The sequence below is a fragment of the Leptodactylus fuscus genome, chromosome 11 (assembly GCF_031893055.1).
Source record: "Leptodactylus fuscus isolate aLepFus1 chromosome 11, aLepFus1.hap2, whole genome shotgun sequence".
Classification (NCBI taxonomy): Eukaryota; Metazoa; Chordata; class Amphibia; order Anura; family Leptodactylidae; genus Leptodactylus; species Leptodactylus fuscus.
This window is the reverse complement of record NC_134275.1, coordinates 29,015,732-29,033,880: the sequence shown is the minus strand read 5'-3', so window position 1 is coordinate 29,033,880 and position 18,149 is coordinate 29,015,732. Positions and strand designations below refer to the sequence as shown.

Below are 18,149 nucleotides of genomic sequence, written 5' to 3'. Positions count from 1 at the left end.
TATGTATAAGAGATTGATGCATATTTCTCCAAATCTATCAGAATTTACAGGATATCCATCAGCATCAGATGCTGCGTTCAGGTCATACACCAGTGTTTGGGTCTCCATTATCAGGTTTCCGTCTTCTGCCGGCAGAAAACGGAAACCTGTCACAGTGTCTGGCCATGAGCGCCGGTGAGGGTTTTATGCTCTCCGCGGCGAAACCTTTTTTTTTTAAACTGGACACAAAGTTCTGCATGTCCGACTTTGTGTCCAGTTAAAAAAAAACGGATAGCATAAAACGCTCACGGCCAGACACTTTTCAAACCCATTCAAATGAATGGGTTTGAAACATGACTGCAGGTTTCCGTCTCCTGCCCATTTTCGTGCAGGAAACGGAAACCTGCAGAATGGAGACCCCGGGCGCAGATGTGAACGAGCCCTTAGTCGTAATTTAAAGCTACATTTCCTTTTATATACAAACGTCTATATAATGGAACGTTCTTGTGTATCGCCCTTAAAATGAAAATTATTTAGCTTTGTTCCTCTATTAATCCTCCTGGAAATCTATGACTCAATTGATAGCTCAGTGCTGCCATTCTTTTGTATTTCCCCTACACAGTCTGACACTGTCCAGTCCTTGCAGACAGTGCCTGACTATGGGTTTTAGTAGATTGTACATGTCGCTTTTGTAACCATTGATGTATCAATTATTATTATTTGCCATCGTACTGAATTTTTATGTCTATGTCCAGTTTTACTTTTTCCAGTCAATGACGAGGTTTTCCTTATTCAACACCAAGAATGCATACTGAAGATGCTGCAATATAGATAAGTAATGTCTCACAATCCCATTCACATGCTGCAGGGAAAAAAAAAAACATGCAGATTTTAGAGTTTTTATTAAATTAAAGGGAAAATAAAAAATGGATTAGAAAAAAATCTCTGTGTTTAATAGATATATTTTTAAAATTGGTGATACATTCCCTTTAAGGACTTTCAAATCTATTCCAGCTTCTGGATATTCTTAGCTCTAGGACTTGGATGCCCTGCGTGTAGATCTTCCATACAGATGTGTGTTACAGCTTCTCTGCAGACATTTACATAATAAGGCTTTAGTCACACGGACAGGTTTTGTGTTTTGTGATCAAGAACTGCAGAACCAAACTGCATATGTTTTAAGGTAAAATGCCACATGGTAAAGAAACTCAGCAACTGGTTTGTCGCTTACAGGGATACCCCTAAGTTTTGGAACTGGCCACAAATTGTGTTCTCTACTTTTGGGAGTCCCTACCTGTTTGAAGGCAATAACCCGATTGCAATGCCCCCTTAGCAGTCAGCGGTAATATTTCGATAGACCTGGTAGTAGGTGTTAATTTCCTTTGTAGTGCCCCTACAGGAGAAATAAGGCATTGCAGCAGGTCCATTCATAGAAATAATTTGTCTGTTTAATACAGGACAGGAAAAGTCTTCCATGGTGATAGATGGTCTTTGACTCTTCCTTAAAGATTTGTATGATATCTGACAGACGAAAGCATTCTATGTATCTAAAGCACATCAAGAGGAATAAATGTAGCTTTAGATGTGGGTAGAGCATTCAACATGATTCTTTATATCTAATACAATAATTGATAAAGATGATAATAACCTTGTTTGGTTATTACATTCATATGTATGTCCTGTACATATAAATGTGTATACAGTTACATATATATACCATAGCACATTACATAGAACCTATACTCCATACAATTTATCTGAATGTTAAAATATCCCCAAAAAAATTGTGGAAAGATTCTATGGATGCAGATCCATCATATCTTGATGAGTTTTATCCCATAGATGGGGCGATTAATGTTAATGATGGTAACATTGCTATGTCAATGGACAGCTGTAGTCAAAGGTTTAAGTGAAGCTGATGAATATGTTGGTAGCAGCTACATGAGGACACTCAGGCTTGCCTAGAAGCACTTGGGGAGGGACCCTGGTCCTTGCAGAGGGACCCTGATGTTGGCTGTATTTAATGAGAGCCTCTGCAATGACAGATTCATTATTTGTGTTGTGTTCCTCAGTCACAACTGATTAGTTACACTTAGTGCCGCAAAGATTTAATGATTTTATTGTTTATCTTCCATTTCTTTTGATGAACGCCCAGGCTCTTTTCATTGCTACTGCAATTAAATGTAATCCAGCTCCTGTATGATCCAGACCAGGAGGTGACACATTGTGCATTATTGTATAGCAGATAAATCACACTTAAGAGGCTGGTATTAGTAATAAATGAAGGAGCAGGCACTGTCATTAACAGTGCACTGCATTAGGGCACTTAACATTGGGATGTAGATTACTACAATCATATGCTTGAGATAATAAATTCAATTAGTTTTAGGTCAGCTGTAAAGGATCAGGCATTGGGGACCATGTACAAGCAATGAAGGCAATGCAAATTTCAATTAATCGCTTATTTTACATTTCTTGTAATATTGGTTAAACAAAACTAGCAAAATTCATGAGCTTAATGGATAGAAACTGACACTGTCCTGACTCGGCTGACATGACCCTTCTAGATACTGGAAACATTTCATGACTATTTTTTTCTATTCTATTCTATTTCAAAGAAATAATGACATATATTCACTGTATATTGGTGCCTATCTATCTATCTATCTATCTATCTATCTATCTATCTATCTATCTTTGTAATATATATTTCTATTTATTATCTATCTATTGATCTCATATACCTTGCCATGTATTATCTGTCAAATATAATTCTATATATTATCTGTTGCAATCTCTCTTTATGTGTGCGTCTATCACGTTTTTAGAATCTTTGAATGGTCTTAGCACCAGATGTTGTATTAGTCGGTCTATCTATCTGAAATTTATATTATCTATTTTCTTTTTAGCAATATGTTACTTACATATGTCGCATGTATCTTTATCTATTTACTGATGTATATATGTATCTTTGTATATACCGTTCATGTATCTCTATATCTATCCTACTACCTATTATGCATATTTATCTATATTATATCTGTGGTATATTCATTTATTTATCTATTAGCATTTTCATGTATCTGTGTATCAACCTATCTATGTATCTGTCTTACTATGTATAACTTTTCTTTCAATTTATGTATCTATTATCTTTCAATCTATCATCTATGTCTATCACCTTCCCTAAATCTTTTGTGGCACTAGACAAATAGAATAAAAACGCAAATTGTAAATACACAAATATTTCCACACAACGACCACATTTTAGCGTACATGATTATATCTCCACACATTGGAACAGATTTTTCAGTTTTTCTTCATGTGAGTGAATAAGGGGTTAACTGTGAGATGTGAATGTCTCAATTAATTCGTATGACGGAGCCCTTGGAATATCCGGCTATTGCTGTAAGAGACTTCTTCTGGTGTTTTTGGTGATTTTATTTGCAGTTCTTGGTAAATACATAAATACAGTATCCCAATACATAGAAGGAACATTTTATCTATTTATGATAGAGATATATATATATATATATATATATATATATATATATATATATATATATATATATATGTGTGTGTGTGTGTGTGTATGCTATCTTTTACCTACTGATCTATCAATTTCATATCCATATATCTATATAGAAATTAGAGGAAAGAAGGAGGAAAGTGTATAAGAATTGTTGAAAAGTGACAATAATTCTGACCATGTATGGGTAAAGGAGCTTACTTTTTTCATCATTTGCTAAGTTACAGTGCTCATCTATCTCTCTATCTATCTATCTATCTATCTATCTATCTATCTATCTATATATATATATATATATATATATATATATATGATATACTCCCTACTTATCAATCCATTACCTATCACTCTGTCTATTAATCTCAGATCTATATTGTTCATCTTTCTATTGTCTATAGTTCTATCTTTGTGTGTATATGTGCTCGTGTCACATTAATTTAGTCTTCGCTTGGTGTTGCTTCTACGTCCTGTTTAGAAAAATAAAAGACAAAGTTATTGTAACCGGATTCATTTATTGCATTCACTGTAAGAACATCTGTCATACATTTTGTCTATAATACATGTAGGAAAGAAATGTGGCACATTCTCAATGACTCATTATTTTGGTAGATAAACTTTTTTTGTCAGCTGCTTCCATGTTTGCTTCATTCTTTATTTTTATTGTTACTTTCTAAAATGTTTCCCAACATAAAATATAAGGAATAGACAATTGTTCCTAGGTATGTCCGCACATAGGAATGTGATCCACTGGGAAAATCTTAATGCATCTTATATCTTCCTACACAGGACCGTCTGTGCTAAATTTGGTTAGCAAAGAAGAGGTTAATTATAAACATTTGTGAATGTATATGGCTGAATTGTTCCTGTTCCTCTAATCTTTAGCAGTTATGAAAAAGTTTTCTGGACATGACAGTATACATGTATATCCGGATGTGATACAAACATTATTATGATTTAGATTTTCAGTCCTGTTTTATGTTGTCACGTTAAATCCTACAAGTCATTGATCGTCTGGAAATTGTTGCTGGAGTTTTCTTGTATTTTGATTGATTTTTGAAGTTTTTAAGATTTAAGGTAGACAAATATATACAGAGACCTCTGTAAAAGACCAGACATGTGTATATACTGCGCCCACAGGTTTTATGGCCCCAGGTTATCGGAATTTAGAACAAAATGAAAAACTGACACGCACAAGATATATATATATATATATATATATATATATATATATATATATATATATATCCTTTGATAACACTGTCACATAATAGTGATGATGACCTGAGTTGCACTAGGAATAAGGCTCTACCTATTTGCTATGGAGAGACACTGCTGGTCCTGATGATCATTACCATGGGATTCTTGCTGAGTAGCATCTTTCTATACAGTCAGCCCCTTATGTGCCAAGCCATATATGCCAAGTGATTGGAGATATGTGCTCAGTAGTGCAGACTGTACCATGCAGAAAAGAATAGGGCTGATTTACAGAGACTCTCACACACTCCCTTCTCTGTGTGTTACTGTACATATGCATATAGCAGAATATACCCCACCCAGAGAACAGCACACAGGATCCTCCAGGTCTGCTCTACCCATACTGTTTGGATCAGCAAGGTAAGAACTCCTTTCTCTCTCCTCTATTATATGGCATGGGATGGCAAAGGGGTGTGCTCTGGTCCTCTGGCACCCCAGTCCCTCACTCTCTTCTGTCCATAGGGACCATAGTCTTTGTGCATTGGTGGTTTGGGGACCCTTATGTTGTTGCTGGCAGGTCCTGCTAGTTGCAAAGAATTGACTGTGGCCATAAAGTCTCAGTGCTGTATTAATTCCTCCCCGAGAGCCTATTACTGGAGTGTTTAGTACAATTCTGCTAATTTATTACATGAAGCCAAATACGCTTGTAATGAAATTAATCTCTAGCACTGGAAATCAAGGATTCACCCTTTATTATTTGTAGGGCTCAGGAAAAACCAACTTCCATGCTCTTAGAACAAATAGATATATCTAGAGCTTTTGTGCTGTTCCATAGAAGAGGTGAATGAAAGGAGGTTTAACCCTGGTGCTGCCTCAGTGGGATCCCTGGGAGGATGCAGGGAGCACTGGATACAAAAGCATTTAGATCGCTTTGGAGCAGTTAATCCTGGGCAGGCTGGGCACCTTTTGTCTCCAAGTCCTCTGTGGGTTTTTTTTCAGCTTGTCCTCTGCGCCTGATTGACTGCCCAATGGGTGCTAATTATCCAAATGTCGCTCCTGTCCTTTGACTGACTTGCCATGTATTGTGGGACAACTGTCATGCATTCTGTCATTGCAGATCATATTACAATATCATCATATGAAAATGGTCCCTCTTAGAAAAGAGGCTTGTGTGATCCAGCAGATGCTGGGAGGATTGTAGGCTTTCCTATACATATAGGAAGGGATTGATATTCACAAGTGTAGATTTCTGCATTTGCATCATAATAATATAGAATATGCCTGTATAATTCATAAAGCTGCTGGCAGAATGCAGATCTATTCACAGTAATTAAACACATACCTGTCTAATTAATGCCAGCACAATACAAACAAACCAGATTTGGGAGGAGAAGGAGGGGGCTTCTAGCAGCACAGTACACCTGAGCCTTCATGTATATGGAGGACCTGAACTTCTGCTTGGTCCTTTTAATCAATTGTTTTATTCCCTGTTGTAACAGTAATGTAGAGACCCAGAACAGTATTATAATACAAGTAATATTTAGATTACTATTGTTCTTATTATTACTTATACATGGGTCTATGAAAGCACAATATCACACTAGACTTGTCATTGTTCTGTAATGGCCAGAGATACCGGTCTCCTGTGTATTGCTCAGTGACAAAGATATATCTATGATTGTATTGGTAACCAGAACCTGACGCTTACATTTGGGAAGTCATTGAATGTATAGGGTTTGTTATAATGATTTGTTGCGGTGTAAATTATACATATAATAAATGACTGTCATGAGAATTATCCTGGTGATAGAATGTATAGAATCTATCTATCTATCTATCTATCTATCTATCTATCTATCTATCTATCTATTCTATCTATGTGTGTTAGTTCTTTTCAACAGGATGTAAAGTTTCCTAACTAAATGCGGAGTATGGCGATGTCTGAATAACTTGGGATGACCTTTCCTTTAGTGTGCCTGACCCAGCACTTCATTAATGCGAAATAGTGGTCTATTATCTATCTATCTATCTATCTATCTATCTATCTATCTATCTATCTATCATCTGTCATGCTGAATAGTGAGTCAATCAAATGGATAATTTACTAGGTAGATAGCTAGATACTTAAATGTACAGATAGATAAATGTAGATAAATGTAGATAGCTACTGCCTATAGACAGAATATGTGAATAAAAATGAATTAATGATAGATTATTGTAACTGATATAGATGTAGCGTTTATAGACTGAATTTGTTAGTATGGCTATGCATAGATATATCATGCATACATAGATAGATTCACACAGTAGACTATGATGACTTGAGTGAGGGATTCCTGTATTTATTGTGATAGTTTACATGCATACAGCATATCACTCATCATTTGTTATAACACAACCTATTATTCTAATACTAATAATGATAATACGACGCAGCACATGAAGACTGTTGTCTGATGGATGGAATGTGAGCGCATTAAACAGCTATTCGCATTGTCAGTGTGATTTGCAACCCCTGATCCTTCTATAGAGGTTTTCTTGCTGCTGTGTGCAAGATATTTTGTGGGACACCTAAGATGGAGGGGGGGGGATGGGAATGAAATGTGTTAAGTGGGGCTTTAGCAATTAACCCCCCATTTCCCTGGCTACTTGTAGCTCTTGCTTTGGTTGCACAGTAATTGGATACTGTTGTAATAAAGAATGCGGATGTTTTAAGGTTTTCAGCAACACTTCTCTTACAAGAAAATCAACTGTAGACAGATTTCCAGCAGCAGGACCCCCCTCCCCCCTAAATACAGCTATAAAACCCAAACTGCTCTCCATCAATTGTGGAAGAGCTCCATGTCAGGGAATGCACTGTGATACCATGATAGGGGAAGAAGAGAGATAAACAGATTGACAGAGTTTAGTTCACACAAAGATACAGACACTTCTTCTATAGAGAACCAGTAGTCAGTCAGTCTATCTATCTATCTATCTATCTATCTATCTATCTATCTATCTATCTATCTACCTATCTACTTTTCTCTTCTTTCTTTCCAAACTATGATTTATTATTATTTTTGAGTAACTTATTTCCATGTATAGCTTTCTTATTAGTTTTCTTAGGATTTAGCTGGGGTACACCATGATCAATCACATACTTTGAAGTAGATAGTTCTACTGTGATATAGCCCACCCATCCCCATTCACTATATATTCGCATATACTGGTTGTCAGGAACTCCCATATTTTAACTGAACATTTTCATTTGCATGTTTTATGCAAATAAATGAATTAGGTAAAGTAAATTTGTTTTCATATAGTATTAAAATTAATATCTTGGCTTATGCTGTAACTATAAGAATTCATCAAATTAAAAACTGCTTAATCTTTTTTTTTATTCAATTGTAGAGATTACATTTACAGTTATATATAGTTAGAGTTGTAACTTTAACTTGACACTTAACATGTTAAATGCATTGATACAGCAAACTTTACCTTGACTTGGGAGGTGCTGCGTTATATATCAAGTTAAAATTTTCTGCACACTATTCTCTATCTATTGTAATTTATAGATAAACGGATATAAATTTATGGCAGAAAATCAGGTTAACTGTGCGACATCTGTAGCTGACATTTATACTCACACTAGTTACTGAGTTAATATATGTCCTATGTAAAGTGATATAATATATTACTGTAAGTTGTATTAAGTATCAAACTGAGATTGTCCTGCTATTTATTTATCTATTGATCCGTATGTTGGCTGATCACTTTCTATCTGTTTATCTGTCAACCTGTATTCAGTTGATCACTCCTATCTATCTATCTATCTATCTATCTATCTATCTATCTATCTATCTATCTATCTATCTATCTATCTCTTTCTGGTTATCTACCTCTGTCTATCTTTCTATCGGTTTACTTATCTAGCTATGATCCAGAAAGGTTATCAGAATCCATATCTATTGGTCCAAGTTCTTTACTCAGCCACATGTAGCATAAAACACAGTCTCACCTTCCAGTAAACCCAGTTACCTGCTTGTATCTTACAACTGGTAGACTGGTGATAAATCCACGGAGGACCCTTCCTCAGTAAATGTAGTTAATATCATTGCGCTATATTATCTTTGACTATTTATGGCCGTTGTAGTCTTTGGGTGCAATATGAATGAGGGATTGTCTCCATAGTAGAAGTGTACAGGTATCCTCCAGAGACAACAAGAACTGTAGATCTGATCTTTCTGTCAAAAAGCAAAGTGCCTCATGTGTTAGCAGCACATCAGTGCCTGGAAAGTGAAGAACACATCCACAGAGCATAAACAATGCAGTTATCATGAACACAAAGCATGAGGTCCTTACCCCACATCCCATCAGCTCTATATACATCATTGTCTCCCTCCTGGATGTAGAGAGGAAGAGTGATCTGCTGCTTGTTACACCAGTGCGGGCAATGAATGGATTAGGCCCCATTTCCATGTGAGTAAAATGATTAATTACCCCGTGTCACTGACTGATCTATGAAGACATAACACCACAGCAGACAATGTGCAGGCTGCCTCCAGCTACTACCATGTTTTAATTCCTGCTTTATTGTATGCTGTGCTATATATTAAGTCTTAATGACCGTATGAGACTTGGGAAACATATGACAGATCAATCACATCCTCCTCCTCACTTCTTCCCACTGAATCCTCTCTTTAACCCCTTACTTACCTGGGCCATCCCAGGTCCAGCCAACCCCAGCGGAGATGATCCTATTAACATGACATATACAGGGTTTAGCTGGTGGTATGGATTGTACATCGGGTTCCCAGCCTTGTGCCTTGTGCAAAGTCCCTTTGTTGGGCTTTAGTCACACTAGCTAGGCTGGGAGCTGGTATAGGCTCTGGGCTTCTTGTAGCTGGCAGATGGTATACTATAGCTGATTACTACACACAGGCGTTGGCTGGGGAGTCTCAGCATTTGTGGTTTGTTCACCTGTCATCTTATTGCAGAATAAGAGGTTGTGGGACCATCGCTGGTCCAGAGATGCTGCTCCTCAGCAGTCTTAATGTAACCCTAGAAACAGGGGCATACAAGGCCTGGAAACTAACCAATCTATCTAAAAAGAGGAAATATATATATATATATCTTTTATACTTGAAATTAGTTACTGCCCTGTATGTGTGGGCACTGCCCCATGCCACTCTGAATGTTTACATCATGTGCAGTATTCTATCTCTACCTATATTTTATTATCATTAGAATATGTCCTATCTCACTCTTCCTATAGGTTGTATATTGCTTATATATATTGGACATGTTACCTTTTTATTGATATGGAATGGAGAAGGTTGATGATGGTGACTAAAAATAGTTTATCCCAAAATTCTGCTTTCTAGAATTTTCTTTGGACATTAAGAGGTTAAACATTTATTTCCTTTTGAGCAAAATCATAAAGACGCCAGAACAAATAGTCTTTGCTGCTCTGGTACAGGAGACTCCTCTGCATTGGGTTGGTCTGAGCAGATCCCACAGGCGCCAGATTAGGCAGCTACTTACAAATTCTGAAAGGTCCTTGTGTTTATAAGGAAATCTCCACAGGATAATACGCTAACACTCCTGCACCCACTATTCACATACACACACGCACACATAGATAGAAATACGTATAGAATGGGTTTGTGTTGCTGGTGGTGAAAGGGTTAACTGTAGACTTAGTAGGGGCACACATCCATAGGTGTATGTTTAGGGTGTTTGTGGGGACGGAGTTAAATGAAGGGGAAAGTGTAAAATGCACCAAGCTTTATATTGAGGGAGGGGTGTTTGCTATATTTGTGGATAGAAATAAAATACAATATTTGATTATTTACAATCATAGAAGTGACATTATGATATTATCACAATATAAATGTAGTACAAAAAGTATCTGTCGTAATAATTTACATTTTATCTATGTTTATTCTATATCTATATCTATCTTTATCTATCTCATATCGATCTATCTTTATTTGTCTCATATTTATCTATCTTTATACATTTTTGGAATTATGGAGTGCGGTGTAATCCTTTGCCTATCTATCTATCTATCTATCTATCTATCTATCTATCTCTCATTATCTATATAAATTGGATTATGTATTACATTGATCTATCTGATATGTCATCTATCATCTTGTTTATATTGTCTATTATATCTATCTATTGTCTACCTACATTATCTATCTATCTCTATCTATCTATCTCATCTATCTCTCTCTCTATCTATCATCTATCTGTCTCTATCTATCTATCTATCTATCTATCTAATTTGTATTATCTGTGACATCTATCTAATCTTTCATCTATTATCTCATTTTTATTGTCTGTGATAGCATTTATCTATTTAATGTCTACCTCTATCTATCTCTCCTTCTTTATAATTTATATGATCACATCTATCTACCTATTTATCTAGCTAATCCTCATCTATCATCTCATTTACATTGTCTATTATATCTATCTACCATAATTTGTATTATGTATCACATCCATCCCTCTTTATCTCTCTAATCTGTCACGTATCTTCTCATTTATGTAGTCTCTCTACCTATATCATTTATATTGTCTATCATATCTATCTACACATATTTCCAGATAAAACGCGGAGAATTGCTGTATTTCATGTCCACTTGTGCCTGTGCTGATGCAGTGTGTCAGTGGATCGTTAGCTGCTATGTTGTATCATTGGATCTATTTCATGTATAACTAAATATTTCATACACCGGGTGGATGGGGAGGATATATATACAGTATACACCCTGTGCTGTGTCTCTGATGGATTTGGAGACTGAACTGCCGAATTTGTTACACTAAATGTTTGGCTTTCTAATCAACAACTCCTTTTTTTTTTTCTAATTGATCTCTGTTAACCCTCCTGCTGCTAGAGAGCTGCCTACAATTACGTACATTTTGCAAGCAGCCTCTGGTATTGAAGGAGTTAAGCTTTCCTCTCATCCCCTCCTCCCGTTCTTTTTCCCTTGGATTTTTAAATTCCATCCACATTTCCAAAATGCTTTTGTATTAGAAGAGAGACCTCATGTATTCTCATTGATAGTGAATGTGAAAAACATAGATACTTTGAGACATGACAAGGGGGGTAATTTTTTTTCGCATTATTGAATGTATCATACTATTATAACTATATCATAACTATATTACACCCATTATAACTCTTTTATATAACTGACCTTCATAGCAAAGTTTAGGTTATCCAACTGATAACGCTAAATAATATATTGTGTAATACTAGCAAAAATACTAATATATTGTAATACTGCACTATATGTATTATAATGTATAATATATTGCAAAAATTGGAGCATCCTGTGTAAATGTCCTTATAGAACATGCAATTGAAAAGAATAGATGATTTAAGAAAGTGTCGCCGTAGAAGATGAGGTGCCCATGTCCCCTCTAACATTGTGGTACAGGGTAGCATATTATAGGGGAGAGCAGAACAGACCCTCTGCTGCATGCAAACTGCTGTGCCCCCCACCCCATACACACAGTGCTATCTATAATAAGCAGCCAGTGGCAGGCAGCAGCCAATGGGAAGGAGGTCTGTGATGACATCACAGGCCCTGTAGAAAAGGTGCAGAGCTCAGTGCACACAGGACTGCAGAACAGAAATAAAGAAGAGAGCTTCTCACTTTAAGGGATTACACCAAGTCCATGCAGAAGACCCTCCTCCCCCATTACTCATACTCAGCCCTGCCTGCAGGAAGATCCACAGGACCCACACACCACTCTCAAGTTGATTTGGGGAATTTAGTTGTGATCAATAAATAAGAAATCTATTTCTCCGCTGCACAAACTTCTGCTCCTTTTTGGAGGACTGAGTCAAAGATGTTGCAGATGATGACTGGAGCCTGTCCCTTCTGCACTGTGAAAGGCCTAGATGTCTAATTTCATCTTTTTCATCTGATCTTTATAGTATTTAAAGCTATAGGACAGTTGTGCTTGTGACCACACTGAGAAGTCCTGCAACTCCAGAGGCCACCTGAGGATCACCACCACCAGCGGCAGCAGCAATGTCCTCAAGGTTAGCCTTCTAGTTATCGGGATCATCACATGACATTCTTGAGGAAGGACACCTTTTTAGGACATTGACTTTTAACACCTGTGGGTTTTTGGTTTCATCGGCAAGGAACCGTCCCAGGAACCAGTCTGCTCCTCAGGGGGACAGTCAATGCATGGCTTAGGACTCCAGTTTATGGAAGTAGGTTGCAGCTACCACAGCATCTGTAAAGATTCCCACCACACGTGTTCTTTCCACGCTCCAGAGATGCTTTTCCACAGTCTGTCAGGGGGGGAGATGCATGGGGTCATCGACGAGATGGACAGAAGATCCAAAACTGAAGCCTCAGCCATCAGCTCTGCTATAGACAGAGGGGAGACTGAGACGGTAGGCAGCGGACGGGATTTAAGTCTGGGGTGGGGAGAGGCCAGGGCTGCAGGCTGCAATTATATTACATTAAAGGTAACCAAATAATAGTAATAAATGTTGTTACTTTTAATATTAATGCCACTAGCAATAATACTGATAGAAGTATATTATTATACCAATAACAGTAATAATGTAACATAAGATGGAGAGCAGCAATCTGTGTGTAAGTCATTCATATAGCTATGTGATACCAAAATCAGATCAGAATTGTATTGCTTGCTATTATAACATACTGCACCCAAAATGTAATATAGGGGTAAATATTAAATTTAAAAACCTATGATAGATATATAGAATCTATATCAAATAAATTATATAACTTTAACTTCAAACAGCTTAAAAAAAACCTAAAAACAAAAAAGAACAATGCAACCCAAGTAATGTTAATAGTAATAACAAAGCAAACTTCTTATCCGTCAGATCTGAAATAATGAAACAAATTAGAATTTTAATCATCATAATATTGTTAGCAAATCAAAGAAAATTAAATTGATCTTTTCTAGTTATCTTATCTGTAGTCATAAGCATTGTTGTAAATTAGTATCTAAACCCACATTAGAAAATATTATCCAAAGTGACTGGACATAAGCGACAAAATAAACAAGTACAATAAAAAAAAAATCTAAAAATGTTATTTATGTATTCGTGGTATTTATATATATTATTCCTGTGACTTTCCAGGAAATATATAAATATATATATATATATATATATATATATATATATATATATATATATATATATATATATATATATATATAATATTGTGTGTCTATAAAATTAAAATATCTAATTCACTTCAAAAATAGAAATGATTTGAAATGATTTTTATTTCAAAAATATATAAACCAAAGTTTTTAAGGAAAATCTACAAAATCAAAATATTAAATAATAGTGAAAATGTTAATAACAGAATAACAAAATCAACTTTCCTTTGTATTCCCAGTGCTGTGACTTTCCAGGAAATTGTTTAGAAAAGTATTAATAGTCCAGTCCAGTGATCTATATTTTCTATGATCAACTGATGTCTGTAGGATAAAGTGAGTGATTCCTTTCTGTGTCATCTACATGTGCACAGTAGATGGATATAGATTTGTAAATGTTAATTAATAGCAAAACAAATTGACCTGTTTATTACAATATTTTCTTCAGGAAGAATGTGAAGAACAAATATTACCCCAAAGAAATTAAAAAAATATATATATTTGTCAACAATTAATATCTTGTAGTAGATTGTGATACTTTGCCAATAAAGGTAAGACTAGGGCACAGATATATATATATATATATATATATATATATATATATATATATATATATATATATATATATATATATATATATATATATATCTCTCAACCATCAGTTCTGTCATAGACAGAGGGGTGGCTGAGATATTAGGCAGTGGCCGGGATTCAAGTCCGAGGTAGGGAGGGGCCCAGAGCTGTAGTCTACAATTACAACAGATTATAGATAGACAAATAAAAATAAGTTAGTACAGCGACCACTAATATTAATACTACCAGTAGTATTATTGATAAAAGATGCAGTATTAATTATAACAACACCAGTAATGAAAAATAGGAGAGAGAACAGTAATCTATGTGTATCACCAAGTGTATATACCAGACTCAGATCCAAATGTTATTATTGTCAAAAGATATTGCATCAAAAAAATCAAATACATAAGTTAAATATATTTTCTAAAAAAAAAACAACCCCTAAGATAGATAGATAGAAATATATTCCTCAATTTGCATAAAGCTTAGAAAAAAAAACAAGAAAAAACAGTCGAGCTCAGATTCATATTATAAAAGTATATAAAATATTATATAATTTTTTTAAACTAAAAATAGATTAGAATTTTTTTTTTGTTATAAAGCAAGTGTAAATCAAATAAAAAATATATGTCCAAATATCTGATCTTTCCTAACCATTATTGGTGGCTAAAAGTTAATATAATTTAGAATACACCCAAGTATATAAAAAAAAATAAAATTCAAACCATTGAATATAAGAGCTATAATAAATATAAAATCTAAAAATATCTGTACAGCACTTAAACTATATATATATATATATATATATATATAATATATATATATAGTGTGTATATACAGATATATAGATGTAAATTAATTTAACTTTATTAAGAAATAGAAGTAATGTAATTTTTTCAACCTTACAGACAATTCTAAAATAAAATTAACAAAACAAAAATTAAGAATAAAATGTAAATAAATGATTACTATTTTGCCCATACATGCCTAACGTGTATACAGTTCTGTGACTTTCCAGGAAATTGCTTATAAAATTATGAATAGTGAGTCCAGTCCAATGATTGGTATTTCCTGCGATCAGCTTGTGTCTCCAGTGTAAAGCGAGTGACTCTTTTCAGTGTTATCTACATGTACACAGAAGATAGAAGATATAGTTGGATAATAAAGTGTAAAATAATAACAAGACAAAGTGGCCTATTTATAATAATGCTTTCTTTATAGAAAATGGACTAGGTAAATATTATATTTTAAATAGTAATAAAACCAAAAAGAAATAAAAACCACAACAACAAAAATTTGAATTTTCCAAAAATGAAGTAGAGCACGATATATTATTATGATTATGCTATATTATTATATATGCTAATCTGTAATAGGGCCAAAGAAATCTTTGTTAAAAAAAAGTAAAAATAAAAAATAGGGTCAACTTGTATTAACCCTTTCTTGGCTTTGCTCTGTGTTCTTTAGTGTTCTATAATATTCAATGGGTTTCTGTTTTCCTTTTTTATTATTATATTATTTCATACATCTAGGTTTGTTATGGTAATTATGTATTGCACATTCTTTTATACTTTGATTGTAAGCTTTTGGGGCTAATGTAAAGTATTAGGGTTCATACTAATGCTATCAAATCTTTTTTTACTACTTATTTTATGCTTGTAAGCTCTTGGCTTTACATAGTAGCAGGCTGTGTAGTTGTAGTATCCCATACAGCACTGTACATAACATTCTTATTGAAGCAAGTTGATAAAGCACTGTGTGTATGATAGAAAGGGTGTGTATGCTGATATTAATGTCTTCATATTTGCCCCCCTAGACGATGCCCTCCATTAGCAGTGACAGGGCTGCTCTGTGTGCCGGCTGTGGAGGGAAGATCTCGGACAGGTATTACCTCCTGGCAGTGGACAAGCAGTGGCACATGCGTTGCTTGAAGTGTTGTGAATGTAAATTAAACCTGGAGTCTGAGCTCACCTGCTTCAGTAAAGATGGCAGCATCTACTGCAAAGAGGACTATTACAGGTATGAGTGCCACCCCCAATGCCCTGCAAGAGTTGCCTATTTATATCTATATATTTATCGATCTCTTTATGCGTCTGCTACATGTCTCTATATAATTTATAGCAATATATGCAGCAATTGCAAAAATGTAGAAATAAACATTGGTAATGATATAAATGACACCAATTTCCCATTCTATATATCCCAGGTTGCAGTTATTTCATGTACATTTTATTAATACCAACCTTCACTCTTACAATATTAAAAACAACAACTGTTCAACTTATAAAACCCAAACCCACACCAGGTTGTGATTATATCACTTTCTCTTACAATAACACCACCACCACCATAAACCACTAAAATAATATTTCTACAATAAAACAGAATCCTCTGATTTCTTATAAATCTATTTTATTCTACAAAAAAGGAGTGGGTTACTCAGGAAGAGAAAATCTGCTCTCTAGTGTAAGATTCCTGACAAACATCTCCTTCTGGCTCTGCTTCCGGGACCATTGTGAGCATATGAGAGGGGAATAGTCATACCTTAATTTTCCAAGCAAATTATGTATATCTCTGGTGTTGTTCGCATTAGGTATGGTAAGTGAAATTTTGCATATCACCCAGTGCAGTAAGTAACAAGTTCACATACAGTGCTGATGGTGGGTAGATCCTACCATGCCCATTAAAGGAACATACATCCTAATGTATTTATTTACAAAGCTGTCTCATGCAAGCAGCCTGGGTAGAGAAAGGGATGATTGACAGATTAGTCCAAAAACAGTTGCTAATTCATGTTGCATATGTCCAGCTCTGAGCAATGTCAGACTGGACCATCAGAGAACCAGAGGATCCTCTGCTGGGCCCAGGCTCTAATGCAATAATACTCTAGAAGAAGACATGCAAATCTGAATGATCCTTTGGTCTATTTCCTGTGGGTTGTTGGAGGGTGGTTCCCCCAGAATCAATTTATTTAGTGGGCCCAATGAACCTCAATCAGACACTGGCTCTAAGAATCTCCATAAATATAGATATATGAACCTTTTTCTATACCCTTTATACATAGTAGGGAAAGTTCTTCAGTCCTGGATTAACTGGCTATAACGGTGCCCTTTCTCTGTATTTGCAGGCGGTTTTCAGTCCAGAGATGTGCCAGATGTCACTTGGGGATCTCAGCCTCTGAGATGGTCATGAGAGCCAGGGACTTAGTCTACCACCTCAACTGCTTTACCTGCAACACTTGCAACAAAATGTTGACCACTGGGGACCATTTTGGGATGAAGGACAATCTGGTCTACTGCAGGCTCCACTTTGAGACTTTAATCCAGGGAGAGTATCAAGTCCATTTCAATCACTCGGATGTGACATCAGGGAAGGGTTCAGGACTGGGGTCTGGGGCTACCTCCTTGGGGCTGCCTTATTACAATGGTGTGGGGACTGTGCAGAAGGGCAGGCCTAGGAAAAGGAAGAGTCCAGGGCCTGGTGCAGACCTGGCAGCTTACAATGCAGGTAAGCAGCGGCAGCTTTCTCATGTATTCCTAATGTTGTGTTTTCCTCTTGATTACACCAAACAGCTTCCATTTATTAAATCTCAACTGATAATAATAGCCTGGCTGGGGATAATTATTTGCATCGAGTGCTGTCAAGCTGGTAATTGCAGGAGTCGAGATCTTAGCATTTCTTCACTTCAGGTAGAAATGCAGTGAATGGCAATAAG

At 35.6% G+C, this 18,149-nt stretch overlaps 1 protein-coding gene across 6 annotated transcripts in view; it reads left to right on the top strand.

Moving 5' to 3' along the window:
- Positions 1 to 4,964: 4,964 nt before the first annotated feature.
- The window catches only part of LHX2 (LIM homeobox 2), a 35,134-nt gene continuing 21,949 nt past the window's right edge, over positions 4,965 to 18,149 (top strand). The window contains exons 1-3 of one of the 6 annotated variants that reach the window (XM_075260033.1): positions 4,965 to 5,122; positions 16,251 to 16,453; positions 17,562 to 17,941. In XM_075260033.1, coding sequence (XP_075116134.1) covers positions 16,254 to 16,453; positions 17,562 to 17,941 — 580 coding nt within the window. In that variant the 5' untranslated portion in view covers positions 4,965 to 5,122; positions 16,251 to 16,253. Of the gene's footprint in view, positions 5,123 to 8,985; positions 9,164 to 12,337; positions 13,188 to 16,250; positions 16,454 to 17,561; positions 17,942 to 18,149 lie in introns of those variants that run through there. The other 5 variants (XM_075260031.1, XM_075260032.1, XM_075260030.1 and 2 more) reach the window with 5 other exon arrangements.